The sequence below is a fragment of the Macrobrachium rosenbergii genome, chromosome 48 (assembly GCF_040412425.1).
Source record: "Macrobrachium rosenbergii isolate ZJJX-2024 chromosome 48, ASM4041242v1, whole genome shotgun sequence".
Taxonomy (NCBI): domain Eukaryota; kingdom Metazoa; phylum Arthropoda; class Malacostraca; order Decapoda; family Palaemonidae; genus Macrobrachium; species Macrobrachium rosenbergii.
Genome location: NC_089788.1, coordinates 28,029,253 through 28,049,105, shown reverse-complemented (window position 1 = coordinate 28,049,105; position 19,853 = coordinate 28,029,253). Strand labels below are relative to the sequence as shown.

Below are 19,853 nucleotides of genomic sequence, written 5' to 3'. Positions count from 1 at the left end.
TACCCTGTAAATCAGTACAAGGCGGCTAATACGGAAAAAAAAATATTAAATGAAAATCAAGCGAAATTTTAATGAAGCACAGGCAAAATAAATGGTACAGATAATTCTGTTGACTTACACAAGAAAGGTTATCACTGCTGCGTGAAGAGCTGGATTTGCAACTAGGCACATTTACATGTCTTGAGGTGATGGACTATCAGGAATCCCATCTTCATCTTGGAATTTTTTTTTATATTTTAGATAATCTCATTTATATTTTTACTGTATTTTCTCATTTTTTATTCTTACAACCCAAAAGATAAATGCAATCATGTGTGCAGAGTACATGTGTACACACACATTCATTCGCTGGCATCAGTGAAGTTGCTACAGCTTGTTTTGGTTTGTGTTGTTACGCTTCTCATTTTTTTAATTTATATTTTAAGCTCTTCTCATATTTTTGCTGTATTTTCTCATTTTTTTTTATTTTTATGTCCCAAAAGACAAACACAACTGTGTGCATAGCGTACGTACATATGCGCACATTTATTCACAGGTGTGGGTGAACTTTCTACAGCTTGTCTTGTTTTGTGCTGTTATGCTTACGATTTTCTTATTTATATTTTATGCTCATCTCATTTATATTTTAACAGCATTTTCTCACTGCTTTTTACAACCCAAAAGATAAATGCAATTGTGTGCGTAGGGTTCATACGTACACACACAAGTTGCGCCAACAAACAATAGCAGCAAGTTGGTGCGGTGACCCATGAAATTTGAAATTATGCTAGCCGACATTAGTGCCGGATTAGTGATGGAACCATATTAGTGATGGTTGACCTGTACAACTATCTTGGTATACAAGGCAGCACTGTCAGAACCCTTGCTTTATGTTTTGGAATTGATTCTAATATAGAAATTAATTCCCTTCTCCAGTCTTTTGCACTGCAAAGGTCAGCGCCTGCTGGTCCCTGGTCCCTGAATAAAGTTCTTAGACTTCTGTCATCCCCTCAATTCAGTGGGCCCAATATGACAACTTATATGCTCCATAAGGCAGTCTTCATGACCGCTTTGGCATCAGGGGCTTGGATTTGCGAACTGGGCTTAATTGGACAGGGACAACGTTTCATCACTCATACAGTAAGCCCAGTTGTCATTTTCTGTTGTCTCCTGGCCTATCATTCCTGGCCAAGAATGAGGACCTTTTATGGGGAAAATCCCATTTTCTCTTAAGGGAACTCAGTATTTTGCTTAAAATATTATGCCAGGTTCAAGCACTCAATGTTTACCTATATGTCATGGCAAACATCCCAGATAGTCATCTTTTTCCAGCACTCTCTCTACATGGGCTGAGAAATATTATAGTGTCCTTCATTAAAAAGGCAGACTCTCACCCCTTTCCTAAGTCATAAGACATCCAAAAGGTAAATACATCCTTAACTTTCTTCGAAAATGTTTCTTTCAAAGAAGTCTCCAAGTGTACGGTGTGGTTATTAGAGGCAGTAACCCACAGCCAGACCCAACATAATTAGGTAAGTCACTATAAGACCACACAGGATACATGTAATACATATACTGTATATAAGTTCATGTGTTTCATGTTATTTACTGCCAAACCCTAATGGGTATCCAGAATAAGGAAAACGGTTGATAACATGTGACTTTCCATTGCATAAAAATTTTTTTTAATTCCTGAAACACTATTGACGTGAGAGTGGTGGTTATACTGAGACATTGCCAGGGAAGGTGGAATAATCCTGCACCCAGACCTAACATAATTAGGTAAGTCACCTTAGAACCACAAAGATTACTACTTTTTTAGGTTCATGTGTTGTTTCCTATTCATTATTGCCAAACTCTAATGAGCATACAGAATAAAGAAAATGGTTGGTAACCTGTGACATTACCTTGGATCAAAAACTCCTGAAACACTGTTGCCATGACTGGTGGTGATGCTGAGATATTGCCAGGAAAGGCGCAATAATCCCACAGCCAGCCCCAACATAATTAGGTAAGCCACCTTTGAACCACACAGAATAATAAATATACTGTACCGTATAGGCTTATGAGTTGTTTCCTGTTTTTATTGCCAAATCCTAACGAGTATCCACAATAAAGAAAGTGGTTGATAACCTGTCACTATACTTTGAACCAAAAATTTAACTGGGCTGTTGGGATTTGCTATGAGATAAGCCATTCCATTACCTGTCAATTTCTTTTGTAAGCTCCTTTGAAGATAAACAGTGGCTACACTATCAAAAACAGGTTTTTTGCATAGGAAAACCAATTTTTGTAGTCGCTGAGAGTTCTCAACTCACCTGTTTTCTCTTATGAAAAGCATGGGACTGGGGTGAACATTTATCTTGCACACATCTGATGTGTAATGAGTAAGTTGGCTGACATACTCGCTGTTGTCACATCTGTGCAAGTAGGATGAAGGGAAAACTGAGGCTGCTGCCCTGGACAGGAGATGGAACCCTCTTGTCCAGAGTCCTTTATACCCTATCACTGTGCCAACCAGCACTAATCTGGCTTAGACCAACTATAAGAGAAATCTCTGAGAATGGTTGGTCTATCTTATGGAACCCTATGGGGACCATGAGAGCAGCTACCAAAAACAGGTTTTTTCTATGTCAAAACCTGTTTTTTGACTACCTGAGCACTGTAGACCATGAATGCCTCACAAAATTTTGAAAATTCACCTGAAAACATCTTCACCACAAGACACTTTACAGGTTCTACTTTAAATACCATACCAAAATTATGCCATTCTTGAAAAGAACAAGAAGGATAAAACACAATCTATGCTTGCCCCTTCACTGAACTATGATTAATATCATCTAACAAGACAGTATATATTATAAATACAGATAAACTGCCCTTCACCATCCACAGATGAAGACACTTCAAAACTCAGTCTAGTAAAATAGCTAAGAAAATTTTTCTGCATTTGTACACAGTAGATTCATGCTCCAGTACAGAATGAATGACAAATGTTTGTGCATACAAAACAAGGTTTTAAATTTTTTTCATATATATATTGAAGTACAATATTTCACGATTCTTCCTCTAGAACACTCACTCACAAAACTATGGTCCTTTCAAAGTGCCCCATTATCACTTCTTGCCTCAACACCCTAAGAATTCTTTCAAAATTAAAGCCTAACTTGTCTACCAATTTTATGAGAAGTCATACATAAGAAATTAATATCAAATCAATTACCTGTGGATTCACTAGTTGTCAAATGATAAAAGTACTAAACATAAGTATATATCTCTTATATCCCCTTAGCACAAAAAATTTCTTTCATATTAGTCAAACACCACCAAGTGGATCTAGACACTCTGGTTCCACACCAACTGACAGCCCCTCCAAACTGTCATTATTATCATTTAGAATGGCATCAGTAAAATCTTTTTCAGGCTGTTGCAATGATAAAGTTTTATTTTTAGTCATACCTTTAATCGATTCATTTACAGACTTTATCACATCCTGGAAATCAGTGTGCTCATCCGTAAGAGTCACATTGTCCTGATCAGTGTCATCACCAACTACATATGAAAGAGTCTCACTTTCATTGGTAGATCCATAATCACTTGCACATTCATAAGCTTCAGGCTCTTCTTTGACTATAACATCTACCTCATCTTTAATGTAAGTTACATTATCACTTGTATTTCCATCTTCACTGTCAATTGCTCCACCTTCTGAACCACTATCATTGGATCCTGCTACAACAACCAAAGAATCATGGTTTCTGGGCCTTTTTAGAACACGGGAGTTACGGTTATGGTTTTTAATGGATTGTTTTGTATGCTCTCTCAAGTGAGCCTTCACCTCATCCTCACTGTTGAAGCTCTCTAAGCAAACACCACACTCCAGAGGATTCTCCCCAGCATGAATCTTTAAGTGTCTCTGACAACTTCTATTGTTGGTGAAAGTCTTCCCACAAAACAAACATGAAAATGGTGTCTCCCCATAATGTGTTCGCATATGGTATTTTAGTTGATTTCCCTGAGTAAAATTTTTGCCACAAATTGTACATCCATATGGTTTCTCCCCTGTGTGTGTTCTTATGTGAGTGTTGAGATTGCTCTGTTGCAAGAACATCTTCCCACAGTACGTGCACTGGTGGGGTCTTTCTTTTAAATGTACCATTCTGATATGTGCTTTCAAATTGCCATTTTGTTTGAAACCCCTTCCACACAGTTCACAAGTGAATGTTTGCCCTCCGATATGAAGTTTTAAGTGCCTCTTAAGATGACTGTTACGGCCAAATTCCTTCCCACAATATGAACATTCAAAACATTTTTCAAAAATTTTACGACCAATGTGCACAGTATTAATGTGAGCTTTAAGACTGCTTATCTGCTGAAAACTTTTTCCACACTGTTCACAATCAAAATACTCTATGTTGGTCCTTTCATCAACATGCCTTTTAACAAGGCCTTCATCTATTGATGTTAAAAGGTCAGCATGTGACTTTTCGTGAGATTTTAAATTACTATTTTGCAAGAACTTCTTACCACATACCTTACAATCATATGTCTCCCCGCCAACATGCAATTTCATGTGTCGTTTCAGGTGACTCATACGACCAAATTTTTTATCACAAATAGGACATCCAAAAATTTTTTCCAACTCTTGCTTCACTGCAGCATGTACAGTGCTAACATGTGCTTTAAGATAGGCACTCTGAAGAAAACGTTTCCCGCAAATCTCACAGTCGTGAATTTCCTTATTTACATGCAGTTTTATGTGTCTTGTAAGGTGACTCTTACGTCCAAATGCCTTTCCACAAATTTGACAAAATAAGTCTTTTCCAGATTCCTGGTTAATTTTATCTACACTCACTGAGTCTGTAAAATGTGTTTCAGGCTCATTACTTCTTTCCTCCAAACTTTCATCACTTAAAATGGAGTGATCATTCTGCTCCAATTTAACATACACTCCATCACCAACAAAATCTTTACTCTCCACTGATGATTTCAACAAAGTTACATTACATCTTTTAGAAGATTTTAAAGACAATTCCAAAGTACTACAAGAGTCTTCTGTCTTCTGATTTAGAGCTGATCCAATCACATCTGGGGACTTTCCTGTAAAAGAACAACAGGATTCAGATTTCACCATGGTAATCTCCGATGGAATGATAACTGGCAATCTGGCTTGTTCCTTTGAGTTGTCTGAAGAACCACAATCACTGTGCTCTACTGTCTCTGAGGTACTGCTACCACTTAGTATAGCTTGAAGAATTGAGGATTTTGCTTGAGCAATTTGGAGTTCAGGTTGTTCTTTCTGAAAAGACAATGAATTTTTGCCTTTGTGCAATTTTATGTGACGCTTTAGGTGACTATTCCTACCAAAGCCTTTACCGCATATCACACAAATAAAACTTCTGTTTATGGTTTGCTTGTGCTCAGTCAGTGACAAATCACTCTGATATAACCCTTGCTTTGGGTAACTATATGAGGAAGGGGCTGTTGAGATTTCTCCACTCAAAACAGGACGGACACTAACAGACTTTGACTTCTTCCTCCTGAGAGTATTCGCTTTGTGTATCTTACAGTGTCTGCTATAATGACCAGCATGTAAAAATTTCTTACCACAGATATTGCAAACAAAGCTCCTTTCTGTAACTCTTTTTCTTGCAGCTTTATGCTTTTTCTGGTTAACAGCAGACTCTTTTCCTAAGTTGGAAATGGACTGTGAAGTGTCACTTTCTGGGGATACCTCAATATGAAAGTTTTCTTGTTTTTCAGTGGCAGTTTCATAATCATGGGAGTTACAGGACACTTCCATGGGTATCTCAGATTCACCTGATGGTTCAACTTCTGTATCTAGCATCGTGAGAGTTGTGGCATTTTTAGTAAGTGCCATTATTTTCCACAATTTCCCTTCATCTGATCCTTACCTGTAATTTCATGATAAAGGACTATTTTTCCCTCACTGAAAAAAAAAATTATATTTTGTTATGAAAATTTGTACATTAATATCTTCAATATTAAATCTGAAACAAAATACAGGCAGTCCCCGGGTTACATCGGTCTCGGCTTACGTCATTCTGAGCTTACGGCGCTTTTCAAATACAGTATGTTCATCAATAAACTTGTTCCAGGTTACAGCACACGTTCTGAGGTTACGTTCTTTCAGTCTTATGGCGCGCTGTAATCCATGGAAGATTATTTGTACATTAATGGAGCAAATCCTATAAGATTATGGATACACTCCTCACCAAAAGCAAGGTAAATCGGGAAGTTTTCAAGACAACAAAGTATTAAAGGTGAGGCTTTCATCACTTTATTTCTCATTTTTAGCAATTTTTTAATACAGTGTTCTGGCTTACATCATTTTCCGGCTTACGCTGCGCTTCAGGAACGGAACCCCCAACATAACCGGGAGACTGCCTACAGTAAATCAAGACATCTTAATTATTTAATGAACGCAATGAGAGTTTTTAAATACAACTATTATTTCACAGATTTAAACCACTGCATTATACATTATTACGCAGTTTAACCAGGCCTCCTCAACTACACGATACTAAGTTAACATTCACTTCATTAAAAGTTACTGGAAGAGAAAGGGGCTCCCAAACTGAAAATGGCTTTGTTGTTTACTGAGGACAAGCCAGACAAGAGAACTGAAAGCTAGAGGGGCACTTCAGAACCTTAAAAATCAGAACTTACTTGAAGCAGCTCTTATCCCACAACACAAACTTTGGGCAGTGGCATTTACAAAGCAATTTTAATTGCTGCTGCAATGTCACAACATGTGTGGTTCTGAATAAAAACAGCAAAAGGATGACATGCAATACAACAATGTGAATGCTGAAACTTGGCAATTAAAAAGTATCTTACTAACTGCACTGATGATAAAGTAAAATAGGACTGAAATTTGTAGACTGGTTACATGTACTGAACGGGGAATGAGGTTCAATTCTTAATCATGAATCAGTGAAATGGGAAAAAAACAAGCACTAATAATGCAATTAGTAAAAACATTCTCCAACTGAACATAAAATGAAAATAACTCTGGTTTAGTGAGTAACTTTAACATAATAAATAACAGTAGTTTAACTGTTTGTGAAGCTGGTATTGAAATGAGAGCAAGGTAAAAGTTAAAAATTCTACGCAAGGAACATTGCAATCACTGCCCCTTATGGGTATCTCAATAGTAAAGAGAGTATTATTTGTATTATACAAGTAGGCAGAAATTTCTTTGTATCCAATTATACAGCAGATTTTTCTCTGCACCCATTCATTAACAGTATGCTCACTATCCCCATAAGTAAACACAGCAAAACTTTATATGTGGATAGGGACTGTGCAGTACTACTCAATGGATCAGGGACATGGGCACTTACATTAAAAATAAAGAGAAGAGTTTACACAGCCATGACCTCAAAGAGCTTAACTTTATGGTTTAACTGTGGGAAGACAATATTACAAATGAGGAATCTGCCAAGAGAAGTTGTGTCTTGAAGCTCAAACATGAACAAAGATCTCTAAAGGTTCTAGCATGTATTGAAAAGGTGAGGGGATCAATTGGTCAAGACAAGTAGTAGATACAGAAGCAGCAGGACAAAGACCAGCTGAAAAGTATAATTTAATCATGGAATGGGGCATGGATGAAGACCTACACACCCCTGGGATTCCAAGCAGAAAGTGCCAAAACAGAGTGAAAAGAATTCACTCTACATCTAACCCTATAAAGGGGAGATTCTGACAAAATTATAAATGTTGATGACGGTGAAAACAATCAAAGGTTTAACTAGACTGCTGAGACTCATTTGTATAAAGTGCTGGGTCTTATCAAAAGAATTTTTGTCAATAGAGTTGAAAAATAATTAAGACAAGATTAAAGCAGTTGATCACATACAATGGAGGACTAAAAGGAATGGTTGAAAATGCAATATAGCAGAGGGCTGAACGGCTACTGAAGAGAACCCTCAATGCCATGTACAGCAATATGCAAAACCACTTTGCAAGTGCTAATCCCAAGTAGTGTTTATAAACTTGGATGGGTGAATGTCAAGACAGTTGTCACAGAAAATGCTGCCATCTATGGGGACATAGGGCAAGCAACCCCACCCCTAATGTGAATGCTTAAAAACTTCCAACAAACTTTTGGAGTCAAGTGTAAAAGGCAAAGGGTCACTGAGGGCCAAGAAGCCAACCATCAGTCACATAACAGACTACAATGAAAGGGTGAAATGCAAAATAATGTCTACTGTCAAAAAAAGAGAAAAAGAATAAAGAATAATATAAGGTCTGCTGTTCAGAGAGATGTTCTCAAATCTAAGAAAGTTGTGGTACAGACCAATGAGTGGAGGGATTGCCCAACAATGGGGATTGGCTCATTGGCTTGTTTCATCATCAAACAAGACACTGCAAGCTCCACTGCTGGTCTACACACTCATGTCTAAAGTTTATTTAATTGTCAAACAATAGTCTTTATTCAGTTATATAATATACCAACTGGATTTGCAATTACTATCACAGTCTTCATCCTCATAAAAAACAATAAATGTTCGGATGCAACTGATTCAGGAAAACTCTTGATAAAAATTCCCCCCTAACAATATTTATGCCATTCAAATGTATCTATAAACAACATTAAATTATATCTCATGAATAAAAGTAGACCCTTCAACAAAATCAAAATATTGATTCACTTGAAAGATCCTCTCCAAGAAATGTTTTTTGACGGTAATTAACCCTTTCGCCCTGAATGCTCATTACATTTTCTGTCGCCTTGAGCACCAAGCTTCAATGAGCAACAAAAAATTGTAATGGAAAAGTTTTTTCAAATAGCTCCAACATTGTTAATTTTTACCCTAGAGAGCTCATTTTGGTCTTATTTTATTGGCAAATGATTGAACTTTATCATTAAATCATCAAAATCCTCCTAAAGTAGAAAAAGAGAAAAAAAATTGAGTTAGTGTAGCTGAACATGAAAATTCGTATGTCTGACTTCACTTAGCACAAATACTATTGGTTACAGGAATTTGAAATATTTGTTATCTTAAAGCTGATCAAATTTACTTTTGATTTACAGATAGTTATATTTAATTTGGAAAAAAATTTAACAGAAAATACTGATATTAAACCACCAAAAAAATTCTCATATTGCCAGGTTTTTTAATCGCTCTAGCATCATTAAATTTCATCCTAGAGAGGTCGTTTTGGTCTCTTTTTTTTGGCAAATGATTGAAACACATTTCCAAATCATCAATATCCCCATAAAGTATGAAAAGTAAAAAAAACTGCATTAAGTGTCACTGAAAATTAAAATTTGTATGCCAAGTCTAACTTTACAGATCTTTGCAAAATATTTTTTTGTAGTATAGCTGATAACATTTCCTTTTCATTTATACAGTAGTATATACTTTTATTTTCATTTTGGACAAAAAATACAAGAGAAAATATTGATAGGTTCCTGGGTGTGAGAGATGGTTCTTGGTGACAAGTAAGGGAAGTGTGTGTGTGTGTGTGTGTGTGTGTGTGTGTGTGTGTGTGTGTGTGTGTGTGTGTGTGTGTGTGTGTGTGTGTGTGTGTGTGTGTGTGTGTGTGTGTGTGTGTGTGTGTGTGTGTGTGTGTGTGTGTGTGTGTGTGTGTGTGTGTGCAACATCTTTCTATTCTATTATATTCATATATACAGTACATGTATGTAAATCTTTCATGACAAAAATGACAAAAATTTGAAATACAAGTGTGAATAAAAGAAATAACATCAGGATAACTTGCAAATTTGCCCTTAGGTAAGGCCCCAACAACACCTTATGGCATCTTGAATAAACCAAAATTAAAGCAGATGCTTCACAAATCTATGATAAAATTTTCAGCAAAAATCACCTTCATATAACAGACTTATGACAAGAGAAACTTGACGATACACACACAAAGTAAATTATTTATATCACACACAATTAAACAATGAACTTCCGGCGGCTTCATGAGGCTGAGGTAAGCCAACTCTATGCTGGGACCACTCAGTGAGCATTCTGCGTCCCTCCAACATACCTGGCAAAATATGTCTTGGTAGTACTATAATTATGCTTGGAACTATTTTTCACGATTTAAAAAAATATATATTTTCCTCAGACATAGTCTATGTCCAATGATGCTGACGGGAGTTAAAATCCCCAGACATAGAACACATCTTATTTCGCTCAGAGTTAACTTCTCACCCTAGCCCTTGAGAGAAAAAATACCCTTGAAGATAAATTTTAAGAGAAAATGTATCTTCAAGCTGGACTATGATGTCTGACCAGTTAGGAGCCATACAGTCCACAGGAGTGAGCAAACATCATATGGCTGGGAATGACAAACCATTAAAAATTCAAATGTTACACTTGTGGACGATACTCATTCTACAAAACCCCGTTTTGCAACTCTCTGGCACATTATTGTAATCCAGTGAGAGTTTGTTTATCTGGTAATTTCCTGCACTGTACAGTGACATTCAAGCTGACTCTACCAAATGATATGGTTTGTAGAATTTTTTTTTTAATACTTAAGAAAGTGCCCCTTCGTAGTATCTGACAATTACTTAGTTGTAATAATAGGTAGCCTAACCAGCTGATGATGAACCACTAGTAACAAGACAGGTTTAACTAGAAGACAATTAACTGCCAGCAATAAAACAGGAGTTTCTGCAGCCTTCAATGCAGCACTGCAAACACGCTCACCAGCTGCCTTTTACTGACAAAACCAGACCAAGGTTGACTGTCCAATATTCTCATGTTGGCCACATCCTAGCAGACCTGACTCCTGGACGTCTTTTTTACAAAGTCCATCACACACTTTTTCAGCTTGTCCTGGTAAGTCTTGATATCATGCAAAGTTGACTGTGCAATGCCATACTCATTTATGCTAAGTGCCATAGAGCAATCTGCCCCCATTCTCTCAATGATTTCTAGTTTGTTTTCAAGAGTTAAAACCTTCCTCACCCTCTTAGGATGAGGTGGGGCTATACAAATAATACACAGCAACACACACACAACTAACAGCAACTGTGATGTTGCAGGCACTGCAACAAAAGCAACATGTTTTGGATAAAAAAAAAAAAGTTGAGTATACTTTAGTTTAACCAGACCACTGAGCTGATTAACAGCTCTCCTAGGGCTGGCCCGAAGGATTAGATTTATTTTACGTGGCTAAAATCCAATTGGTTACCTAGCAACGGGACCTACAGCCCATTGTGGAATCCGCACCACATTATACCAAGAAATTAATTTCTATCACCAGAAACAAATTCCTCCAATTCTTCATTGGCCGGCCGAAGATTCGAACACAGGCCCTGCAGAGTGCTATCCGAGAACGGTACCTACCAGTCCAACAAAGAACTTTAAGCATCAAGTATCACAAACACCTGCAAACAATTCAAACAAGTGACTGATCACCCATGACTTTACACAGAGGGAAAATGCTCTTTGTTACCGAATGCATTGACACTTTCCAGATGTAGCCAAACAGATTTGCTCATGAAGTTGTGTCTATCAGCTATTAAAAAGCAAAAAATAACAATGACATGTAATGTCACACTTATAGTTTACACTAATAGCAGGAAAGCTCACAAAAAATACAAGTGCTTGCCCACCCATGCACCTTCTACCGTACTCTACTATACTGATGATGATGTATCTGTGTCAGCCAATTAAAAGTGATAAGCAACGTATGACGATGTGATAAGTGATGTTGTGCTTTTAAGTAAATAACCATCATGAAAGCTCACTATGTCTCCCAATCCCTCCTTTGCTTTGTCATTTTCATTACTTTTTCATATTTTTTCATCATTTTATGCAGTGAAAATTACTGTGTGACAAAATGCCAACAAATTAAAAATGAGAAATGATAGGGGAGAAAGGGAAGGTAGGTGTGTGTACTGTTATCTGTGTGTGTTATAAGCTACACTTATAAAGGTGTGTTTTTTACCGAGGTATTGGTTGTCTTCTCTTCCTTTTTTTGTGCATTATTGTTACTAGCTTTATGTAGGCTATGTACAGAAGGGTGTTTCTTAGCAGAGTATCGGTTGTTCTATCTTGAACAAAATTGGAAAAAACGTAAACGTGTTATTGGCTGTATATATATGTATAGCAGGGTGTGTCTTAGCACAGTGATGGTTCTCTCTCTCTCTCTCTCTCTCTCTCTCTCCATTGTGTATGATTATTTTATTACAAGAAACAGAACAATACAGTAATATCTCTTTCTTTTGCATTGTGCATGATTATTTCATTGTCACACTACAGTACATACTGTAATATCCTTTAGTAAAACATAGAAGCAGCATAAACATAAAAATAAAACCATAATAAGCTCTATCAAAATCAAACACCTGTCTACCCCTCTCCATCAGCTCCTACACTGCATTCCCTCCCCCCTCCCAGCCTGGGAAGCACCTTCCCTGGCCACCCACTAACCTCCAACAAGCCCTTCTCTTTGTGCTTATTCCTGTAAACAGCCTCACCGCTGCTTCCCTCCCATCATGGCCAGCCTCCCCCTCCCCCAACCATGGAAACTTTCCAAAGCCTCCCCCCAACCCCACAAACAAGAACCCTTTCTCAGCTTGTTTATGAGTGTTGGCAGTATTATCAGCACTTTCTTAGACCCATGCAGCACTGCCAACCTTCACAGATAATTTTTTTTTTTTTTTTTTTGAAAATTGTATAAATACAGTATATACTATGGTCCCTGAGGTCCAGTTGTGTTTGGATATTGTCAAACTTTGGATAAGGAGAAATTGGATAAACAAGGGATTACGGTAATAGTGGGGGGCTACAGGGAATGTTATGTCATCTTTGCTGTTTGTCCTTCTCATGGATTTTATAACTAAAAAGTGGTCAGGGATGGAAAAGAAGGATCAGATTGGAGCAATGATACAAACTTGGTAGACCTAGAATAATTTACAGAGCGGGCTTATTAGAATGCACCATACACCTAGATATGGAATTCAAGATAAATCTAAGTAAAACAAACAATGAGAACAGACCCTGCAAAAAGAGATGAAAGAGCACTAGTTGAAGAGAGGATTAATAAGGTTGTCTTTTTAGTCAAGACATGTCATTTGATGGCAATGAGTCTATGGATCACTGAGGGTTCTTCTTAGGTATGGTGTTTGTTTTCGATGATGGCTGCAAGTCATGCATTTCCATTTCCTCTAAGTTTTGATGTTGAAAGCAAAAATATTGCACAGCTTTGGAAAGTTGTAAAAACAATGGAAAGGATATGCTTCAGCAACAGAAGTAAGTATGAAGGAGCCTGAAGTGCAAGTGGCAGTATTGTTAACAGTGACTGATCTGAACATACATGCAGTGTACTGTTTACTGTACTACTTCCCAGTTTTATGAGGAGGAATAAAATAATTTTAAAGGTGCTCTGGATGCATTTTGAGAAATACTGTCAGCCTTTGATGTATTTGAATGTTATTATTTTTATCTTTTTGGGCCAGATCCAGGTGAACTGTTTGTACAGTATGTGACAGCTTCATGCCAACTTGCTTTAGGGCGTAATTCTGAAAATATTACACCAACAAACTCCTTAGAGACTACATTATGTTCAGAATTTCTTATAACACAGTACTGTACAGGATCATCATCTTTGAGAGAAGGGCCTTACTATAGAATATACATTTTAGATTTGTTGTGCTAATGAGATATCTACAGCTCAACATAAGGAAGCTGGTGAGATGAATGATAGCAACATTCATGCAATAAGAAGATGTCTTGGGAGGAAAGCCAAACAAAACATAGGAAAACAACTAGACATATCACAGACTACAAAGTTGTGGAAGAAACTACCGTATAGGACAATAAAAAAAGAATGTGCAGGTTATGGTAAAGCATGAAAATTTTTCTAATAAAATTTATTATCTGGATACTTACTAAAATACTAACATTTGGCTGACCCAAATGGGCTGTCTATAATCACCCACTGGAATGTTTACATTCTTGTTAGAATTCTCGCCTGTAGGATTTCCACTTTAATGGTAGGTAAGTATCCAAATAATTAATTTTATTATGAAAAGTCTTATTTAGGATGAATCGTACTGCTAAAGTTAGCTGACTCAAACACTGAATGAAGATGGTAGGTTAGTGTAGCCAGAGAAACATCCACTTAACCAAGCAAAATAAAAGGCCTCTTAAAAATTCATACGTGTTGTGTCATTCTTCCTGGTAAGTACTGTACTGCCACCAGAAGGGGATCCACAGCAGGGTGTAAGGCCCTTGTAACAAACCTTTTCAAGAGGATCTATATAACAAAATACTCTGTCCTGTAGAGTATGTACTACTGACTCTTGTGCCAGAGTCAAAAGCCCACAAAAGACAGTCCAAAACTGAAAGACAAAAACTAACTTCAAATATGAAGGTATTTTCCAATATACAATGGGTATACCTTCATGCTCCCTGAACTAAACATCAGGATTTCCTAACAATCTAATGATAGGAGAGAAAAGATTATTTTAATATTTAGTTCAAAAGCAAATTGTTCCTGCTGGAAAGACAAGAACAAGGGCTTTGCAATTACCATAAGAATCTTTGATGTCTTGCAAATAATGTGAGGCATAAACTGTGTTACAACCCCACTGAGCTGCACTGACAACCTTCTCTAACACAGGATTTTAAGGACATCAAAAGACATGCTTATGGCATGAAAGTCATGAAATTTTACCTTCAAAATATGGTAAAAGATCAGGATTTAACTCTTCATGTGCTGAATTAATTATGCAAAGCAGAAAAAAACTTGTAACTACTCTCCTTCAAGGTCTGGGTCTCTCTAAGCAACTCTCTGACCTCTAACTGGACACAACAGAGCTTCCTTTTCAATGCCTACTAATGAAGTTCAACTAGGCATTGTCACAAACCTAGGAAGGTCTTTATTCTGATGTTTTTTTAGCCATAAAAAATGAAAGAAAAGAGAGACAGGCATCCCTTTGAACAGAGCCTATATACTCACTGATACACTTTGCCATAGCAAGAGCTAAAAGGAAGTCTTCAAGGTTATGTTCTTACAGGAGGCTTTACTCAAAAGTTCAGACTGAGGCAGCTCAAAAGATAGGAAAACCTCTTTAGATCTAAATCATGTGTGATATTCAAGCTAGCATGTAGCAAAACTGTAGAATAAACTGACCACTGATGTTAATACAATCTAATGGTGGAGGAACTTCAAACCTGAGGACTGATTCTCAAGCCACTCTTGAAAAGGCTTGAGCTCACAAGAGATGGTTGAGTCTCCATACAGTCAGATGAAGCAGATGGAGGTTTCAATGGAACCTTCTCAGATGAAACTCTTCAAGATCTTTCCAAACAGAGGAAGGTGAGGAACATCTACCTCCACGAGAGGTAGCTCAGGAAACCATTCCCTTTGGGGCCACCAAGGAGCTATCCATATCATTACTGAGTTCTTGGATACCTGCAGTTTGCTGACCACTTTCCTCAAGACTGCAAACAGTGGAGAAAAGCATAGAGGTCCAGCTTTAACCGCTCTTGCTGAGAGACATCAACTGCCCATGCATGAGGATCCTGGCATGAAGAGCAGTAAACTGGGAGTTTTGCACTGTAGGTAGTTGGGGACAGATATACTTGAGGCTTCCCAAAGACTTGTAGGTAAAGAGACCATTTCGATGGCAGAACTTTCCCTTTCCTGCTATGACAGACTGCGTAACAATTGTCTCTCTATGGGGCGAAATATGGTAGAAGAATAAAGTTTGAGGGCTCGGTCAAAAGAAGCTTCTTTGCTATCCTGAATAAATCCCTTGATTTTTCCATCCTTACTTTCTTACATAAGAAACTGTTGGAGTTGACTACAATAACCTTGTCTCTGGCTCTGATTATGTGTTCCACTTATTTTTGTGACCCTTCAAAACTGCCAAAAAGCTGTGGGTTTTTTATATGTAACTTGCTTTCTTCTATGGTCCAACCCTGAAACTTCAATATCCCAAGAATGGCTCCCCAACCTGAACCAGGCGCATCTGAGGACAATATGATGTCTGAGCTCTTGAGATCAAAGGTAGACCTACCAAGGACAAGAGGAAACAGCCACTTCTTGACTGGAGACTTTCCTAAGAGTCAAAATTCTCTCAGTGGTGATGGAAAATTTTCTACCTATCTCCCCGTTGGAAAAGTTCAAAAAGAGAGAGAGAGTCGATCTTCATCCTCAAAGACAACTGACTGGATCTGAAAAAGCAGAGACTAGTTGACACTGATTAACAGCACGAATTGGATTGGAGAGGGCAGAAGGTTCTTCCATGATTTCACCTGCTTCACACTTCAACAACAAGTCCAGTAGAGATGAAAGCTTCAACACAAGTGATGACCCTGTTGAGACGACACCAGGGGCTGTCTGAACAACATAAAATGCAGCTGGAGAAGGGTTACCAATACACAGAGGCACAATTATCAAAAGATGAGGAACACGAGGTGACAGAGAGGGGAATGAAGTCAGAAGGCAGTTAGCATAAGAAACAGAAGGCATATAAGATGACACATGATGGGTATTTGATAGTATAACTGAAATACCCAAGTGTGGCTCAGAAACTATGGAAGTAACACTAATACTATTACTAGGGTCCCTAGATAAGTCTACAGGATCACACACATCACTGTCACTCTTCCTAGAAGATAATGTATGACACAGATGATGACCTTATCGTGCATCGACAACATGGATGAAACTCGACCATGAATAATGGTGGAGGAAAAAAAGTATTTTAATCAAAACTCCTGGGCATGAAAGAACACATTTTACTGTTGTTTTCACGCCAATAAAAGATAAATACAAAAAGCTGGTATTATGATGAAATCAGGGAATATAGCGTACGGAATCTGTTAATTTAAAAAAAAAAAAAAAAAATGCCCCAAATGCAGTCTATTAACAAGAAAAAAATAATAAATTTAGTTCACAACGAGACGTAGTTAAATCATATTTCAACTTAAAAACACTTTGTATAATGAAAGATAACCTTGTCCCATATAAATAGAGTTTCTAGGGATTCATTTACGCTAACTAGGAGCAAGAAAATCGCTCTGAATTGAGTTAAATAGGATGAAATAAACTTATCTGATAATTGCCATCAGCTGATTTACAAAGTCCAAAACCAAAGCATTGATCTCTTTGTTTGTATTTTATAATACAATAGTAATATGAGAATACATACAATATTATAGGATATAGTGAAGTAAAGCATAACTTTTTAAAAGATCCATGGAAAAGATGCATATTCGTTATGTTTGTGTTTTATGAGGGTATCATGGTGCTTAAGCTGCCAGTAACCAGACAACGGTACTGTAAACCCAATTATAAATATATTCGACAGGCGCCGTAAAATCGAAATGCCAATAACATGGGGCTGCCTGTATATGGCTGTGGGAAATCTCATGAAGCAGTTGCTGATCATGATCATAACCTTCATGCAATTCTAAAGCACTATGAGAAGTGTAATTTTGTGCAAACTTCTGACAACACCTTTTAAAGCAAATACAATTACAAAAATGTCTGCACCAACAGATGTCTCAGAAATACATTGTTCCTTAAAAATTAGTGCAGAATGTCAAAATTTTTACCAAGATTAATAGATTTTACAAAACCACTTACGGTACTTAATAAGAATGTAATTTTCTAATTTTCATTTAGCTATCTGAAGAAGATGAATTTAAGACCATAAAGAAGGCAATACAGTATCAGATACTCCAGTTCTTCATTACTACTCTTCAGAGAGTGAAGTTCACTGAGACACTTCTCAGTTTGGACTTTGTGCAGCTTTTTTGCTGAAAGGCCAACCAATAGCCAATGCTTCAAGAGCACCAACTTAAGCTGTATAGAGCACAGTCATGGTCTAATAGAAAAGGAATGCCTTGTAACAGTGTTTGCATGTGAAAGATTTCATCAGTACCTGTCTGGAAAAGATCAGGTCATAGATCAAAGTTATCACTGGCCTCAGAATCTATTTTCAAGGAACTTTTAGATGCTGTTCCTGCTTGTTTACAAAGGATATTGCTTCATTTACAGAAATATGTTTTTAATATGGGGAAGGGAAGTATAAGTACATTGCTTACTAACTTAACCTTGCTAATGAGAATGAAGATATCCTTGAGTTTTGTTAATAGTTTAAGAAAAATATATTACAGTGAAATTTTGATGCTTAGACCAGAAAGATTGCAAATATTCAAGCAATGCACTGCAGTAGATGAAAGTTTACAGGAACTTTCCCAACTGATTTCTGATGGATGCATGAAACACAAGTGAGAGCCAACTCCCAAATGTCCGCCCCCTACCCTACACCACAGGGGATGAGTGGCCCAAGTGTAAGCCAAACCTGCTTGTTGGAACTGAGAGTATTGCAAGAATATAATCATCCCCACCCTATTCATATTATGGGCAAACAGGATAGAATGCCTAGAGTCCTATCCCCAGAACCAAACCCCCCTTGAATCCATGGCACAGCCCTGCAAAATAGTTCCATCTTGGAGCTATCAATCTGATATCTCTCAGGTGCAAATATTATTGAGTTAGTTGATGATCCTTCCACAGTTCCCACTATTTAGCTTCAGATATAAACCCAGTCTTAGCTATGATATCTTTTCCTATTTATCAGATCCAATAAATTTTACCAAAGGTGGAAAGTTCCACAATACTTACAGTAAGTTCTTAGATTACATCCTACTCAACCTACGTCATTTCGTGGTTACGTCCTCACCATCTATCATAAATTTACTAAAAAATTATTGTTCTCTCTCTCTCTCTTCTCTCTCTCTCTCTGTACATATATCCTTTAATGAAAAAACACAGCAAAATATTTATAACACATTATTTCACTTACAAAAATATATCAGCTCTATTCTACTTTACATCATTTGTAACATAACTACGGTAATTGTTTACTATTGTACAAAGGTTGAAATGGCAAAACAGACTCCGTTCGCTATTTTCACGTGATTTGATCATAATACGAGTTTTATTTAGCTTTTATCTGCATGAAAGTATTCTTTAGTAACTGGCATTTTTATATATACAAATTTTTTTCATTTTTATCGTTTGTTTTACTCGAAATACAACTGAAAAAAAGTGAGGGCAATGTTTTGGTTTGGAAATCATGCCAATTATGAGGTAAGTTTATTTTGCTATATTTAACTCAATTCAGAGCAATTTTCTTGCTTCTAGTTGGCATAAATGAATCTCTAGATACTCTTATTTATATGGGACAAGGTTTTTTTTTGTTATACAAAGTGTTTTAAGTCAAAATAGGATTTAAATACGTCTTGTTCTGAAACTAAATTTACTTATTTTTATCATTATTAGATGGCGTGGGGGAATGTTTTTTTGTAAAAAAATCAACAGATTCTGTTTGCTATTTTCACTTGATTTCGTCATCATACAAGCTTTATCTTTTATTGCCATGAAAGTATTCTTTACTAACTGGTGTTATAAATATATTATTTAATTTTTTTATCGTTTGTTTTACTCGAAATATCCTGTATGACTGAAATACGTCTTGAAAAGTCACACACAAATGGTGAGTATCCGCTATTTTATGAAAAAAGAAAACAGAATATAGAAAACATAATCAAGAAAACATACATCAATACCATATGATATAAAAATAGGGAAGACTATTTTAAAATAGCTCTTCATGTATTCGAAGACATATTTTCGCTGTATTTTCCACAACGGGTTCTGGAATCTAACCTCACGACTCATTGAGGTATAATTAAATTGTACACTGATGTAATTTGGCAATTCACAGACTTTTTGTCAGGAAATATTCACTAATTGGTTTATTTTGATGTTATTTTCATGACTAAATACATTTTTCTGAGTCCAGTCCCGTGTCAGCCAGTGAAATTCCATTACAGCACGAATTTCTAGGTATAATA

The 19,853-nt window shown here is 36.8% G+C and overlaps 1 protein-coding gene across 1 annotated transcript in view; it reads right to left on the bottom strand.

The window, feature by feature from the left end:
* Window positions 1–878: 878 nt before the first annotated feature.
* Window positions 879–19,853, bottom strand: part of LOC136831323 (zinc finger protein 420-like) — a 37,113-nt gene continuing 18,138 nt past the window's right edge. Inside the window, exon 4 of the mRNA XM_067091558.1 lies at window positions 879–5,929. Coding sequence (XP_066947659.1) covers window positions 3,296–5,860 — 2,565 coding nt within the window. The 5' untranslated portion in view covers window positions 5,861–5,929 and the 3' untranslated portion in view covers window positions 879–3,295. The remainder of the gene's footprint in view (window positions 5,930–19,853) is intronic.